This window comes from Etheostoma spectabile, chromosome 6 (genome assembly GCF_008692095.1).
Source record: "Etheostoma spectabile isolate EspeVRDwgs_2016 chromosome 6, UIUC_Espe_1.0, whole genome shotgun sequence".
Classification (NCBI taxonomy): domain Eukaryota; kingdom Metazoa; phylum Chordata; class Actinopteri; order Perciformes; family Percidae; genus Etheostoma; species Etheostoma spectabile.
In genome coordinates this window covers 27,445,023-27,445,637 of record NC_045738.1, presented here as the reverse complement: position 1 = coordinate 27,445,637, position 615 = coordinate 27,445,023, and the positions used below count along the sequence as shown (strand labels likewise).

Sequence of the window (615 nt, the reverse complement as noted above, 5' to 3'; positions counted from 1 at the left end):
CGCTATATAAATACAGCACATTTATATAAAGCAGTAGAACTGCAAAGATGTAAAAATTCTCTGATTTTAGATTGATAACTGTGAATATTTTCTAGTTTTTTTGGTGCTTTGTGACAGTAAACTAAATATCTTTGATATATGCACAAAACAAGACATTTGATGTGATCATTTTGGGCTTTGGAAAACACTGGTCCACATTTTTCACCATTTTCTGAGATTTTATAGACCAATTGAATAATCAAGAAAATAATCAATAGATTAATCAAAAATGACAATAATTTTAAGTTGTAGCCCTAACTAGTAGATATGTACAGTAGTAGCAAGAGTAACAGCACTAGTATTGCAATTAGTAGCAGCAGTAGTAGTTGTAGTGGTAGTTGTGGTACCAGCATAGTAGTAGGGGTAGTAGTAAAAGTAGTGGTGTAGTAGTCTACTTGTTTGGTAAAAATGTTAAACATCCCCTTTTAATATGAAAGGCAGAGTGAATTAATAGATGACATCAATAAAACCCACTAAACTGATAGTGTTGTTTGTTTTTTTTACTGTCAAGCTACAAGTGAGAGAGAAACCATCATCAAAAGCCTGCAGTCATTTGCTCAGTCCACTTGCATCCGC

The 615-nt window shown here is 33.0% G+C and overlaps 1 protein-coding gene and 1 long non-coding RNA gene across 2 annotated transcripts in view; one reads left to right on the top strand and one right to left on the bottom strand.

The window, feature by feature from the left end:
- Positions 1–615, bottom strand: part of LOC116690515 (uncharacterized) — a 12,607-nt gene that overhangs the window by 7,292 nt on the left and 4,700 nt on the right. The gene's annotated exons all lie outside the window — the stretch shown is intronic.
- LOC116690513 (high choriolytic enzyme 1) overlaps positions 1–615 on the top strand; it is a 6,966-nt gene that overhangs the window by 1,790 nt on the left and 4,561 nt on the right. The window contains exon 5 of the mRNA XM_032517526.1: positions 551–615. This exon is cut by the window's right edge and continues 56 nt beyond it. Coding sequence (XP_032373417.1) covers positions 551–615 — 65 coding nt within the window. The remainder of the gene's footprint in view (positions 1–550) is intronic.